This window comes from Rhododendron vialii, chromosome 11a, assembly GCF_030253575.1.
Source record: "Rhododendron vialii isolate Sample 1 chromosome 11a, ASM3025357v1".
Lineage (NCBI taxonomy): Eukaryota > Viridiplantae > Streptophyta > Magnoliopsida > Ericales > Ericaceae > Rhododendron > Rhododendron vialii.
In genome coordinates this window covers 4,498,576-4,501,309 of record NC_080567.1, presented here as the reverse complement: position 1 = coordinate 4,501,309, position 2,734 = coordinate 4,498,576, and the positions used below count along the sequence as shown (strand labels likewise).

The following is a 2,734-nucleotide window of genomic DNA, read 5'->3' as shown; positions in this document are numbered from 1 at the left end:
TGGTGTGGCTTGGACAGTGATTGTGTGGGAATGGGTGAAGTATGAAGTGCTTGGGCTTGTATTTCCTTCTTTTTCTTTGAAAATTTTTGGTAACCCTTTGAAAAATGGATCATGGGGGGTACTTATAGAAAGAAGTGTTGGTTGGTGGCTAAGCAAGGCAATGCAACTAGCCAACAAGGCTGGTTGCAATTACATGGTGGAGAAATGGGGTGCCAAAGGTGATGGGAGAGTGGGGGAGAGGTGGTGCAAGGGCAACCCTGCAGAACGCTGTTCAGTCGACGAAACGGGGTTACACAGGCCCATAGACCCCTGATCATCACGCAATCCAGCTGGAAAAAGGTGAAAATGATAGGTGTTGACCATCGCGCGAGGGACGGGTACCATCGCGCGAGTGTTCAACTAGCCCCGCGAAGGTCAACAGTCAAAACTTTGACTTTGACCACCACCTGGCAAGTAAATCTTCGCGCGAGGGATCCAGTGGGTCGCGCGATTGTCAAAACTGAGGTCAGGGTTAAGGGTCTTTAGGGTTAAAGATGGGTTCCACACACACCAAGCTCAAGCCATTTCATTCTCTCAAAACTGTTTTCGACCTGAATCATCATCGGGGAAACAAGCAACCGAAAAATGAAGTAAAACGATCAGGAAATCAGATTGGGGTGTCTATAGTTTGCTTTTGTTTGCTTGGTGTGGATGTCTATTATTGGTCTTGTTGCAATTATTTTTCTTTGGACTTCTACTATGTGCTGCATCTTTTCGGGGATGATTTTTGCTGCTTCAACTTCAACCTACGGGCATGTTTCTTATATTTTGGAGGGTTTCAAGTAGCCCATTTATGTGGTTGGCTTTTGGAGCAGAAAGGGTATAAGCTCGGCAAAGAAGTATGCTTCAAGTAAAGAAAATCTGCGGAATGAGATGGTTGGCCTGGTGTATGATTACATTTTCAGGAAAGCAGAATTACATTAGTTATTTTTCAATGAGTCCAATTAGTCGGGCGCTTTTATGTGGTTGTTGTTGGGAAATTGTTTCCCAAGCTAATGTAATGAATCTTTATTGTATATTGACATTTGGATATAGTTAGTGTTGAATGGAATAAATCATTTTTGTTTCTTAAATGAAATTACCATGGTCTTATTTGAAAATGCTAATATATTGGTATTTATAGAATTTTTAAAAAAATGCAAAAAATAAAATAAAATTGGCTAATATAGCATTCTTAAAATACTGTAGAAATTTTACATTTTATAGCGTTTTTAAAACGTTGTAGAAACTTTACATTCTATAGCGTTCTTAAAACACTATAGAAACTTCACATTCTATAATGGTTATAAAACACTGTCTAAAGTCAACATTCTATAGCGTTTAAAAAACGTTGTCTTAAGTCTAAGACTTTTAACAACATCGGCTAATACAACATTTGGAGAAACGATGTATATATCATTTAATAGCATTTTCCAAACACTGTAAAATGCAATTTTTCTTGTAGTGATGGCTTCCCATCATCCTCACCTTCCTCAATGAAAGTACATTCACATGCCAGTTTGACCTTTTGCTCGATCATTAGCGGCCACATTGCAAATCCCAGGGGTATTTCGACCATAGAGGCCAGTGTTGCCAGTGCATTTGCGAACCTATTACTCACTCGTGGAGTGTGCGTGAAGATAATGGAGTCAAATTGTGGAATTAAAGTTTCCAGCACGGAGTGGTACAACTTTAATGTATCCGCTTTAACCTTCCAATCTCCCCTTGCTTGGGACACCACTAAGTTTGAATCTCTAATGACTTCTATCCTTCTTGCCCCTAGTTCTAGTGCCACTTCCATTCCAGCAATGCAGGCTTCGTATTCAGCTTGGTTGTTGGTGACCTCAAACCTTAATTTGTATGATAGAGAGATGTGAGAGTCATTGGGGGAAACTAGTAATACCCCTATGCCATACCCAAATTGGTTTGACGCTCCATCAAAGTAAAGCTGCCAAGTGTCGTCTAGGAGAAATAAGATGTCTTCGTGAGTGAACTTGAAATCTTCTACCTTAGCCTCTGTTATGGGATGATCTGCCAAGAATTCTGCCACAACCCTTCCTTTTACTGATTTCCTTGTCATGTACTTGAGGTCAAACTTTGCTAACAGCAATAACCGTCTAGCCAGTTTTCCAATAAGTGCTGGCTTCTCAAAAAGATATTTGATTGGGTCTAATCGAGAAACTAGAACTACCAGATGTGCTAATAGGTAATGTCATAGTTTCTTTGTGGCCCATACTAGCCCCCAACAGGTCTTCTCCAAAGGAGTATACCTTGTCTCATAATCCATCATCTTTTTGATGAGGTAGTATATGGCGCACTCTACTTTAGCATCATTTTCTTGTGCCAGCATACATCCCATGGACGTTTCTGTTACTGAAAGGTACAAAATTAATGGTTTTCCAGAGATGGGTGGTGACAATACAGGCGGGTTCTGAAGATACTCCTTGACTGCCTCGAACGCTCGTTGATAGTCTTGATTCCACTCAACATCTATGTCTTTCTTCAAAAGCTTATAAAGAGGTTCGCAAGTGGCTGTGAGTCTGGAAATGAATCTGTTGATGAATTGTACTTTTCCCAAAAAGCTTCTCACCTCCTTTTTTGTCTTTGGCGGTGGTATCTCCATGATAGCTTGTATCTTAGGAGGGTCTACTTCGATTCCTTTCTGAGTGATAAGGAATCCCAGCATTTTTCCAGCAGTTACTCCAAAAGTGCATTT

At 40.5% G+C, this 2,734-nt stretch overlaps 1 protein-coding gene across 1 annotated transcript; it reads right to left on the bottom strand.

The window, feature by feature from the left end:
* Window positions 1-1,438: 1,438 nt before the first annotated feature.
* LOC131306789 (uncharacterized) lies at window positions 1,439-2,704 on the bottom strand. The gene is made up of 2 exons (XM_058333217.1): window positions 2,266-2,704; window positions 1,439-2,205 (listed from the first exon to the last, which is right to left on the bottom strand). The coding sequence occupies exons 1-2, from the start codon at window positions 2,702-2,704 to the stop codon at window positions 1,439-1,441; spliced, it is 1,206 nt and encodes a 401-aa protein (XP_058189200.1).
* Window positions 2,705-2,734: the final 30 nt, after the last annotated feature.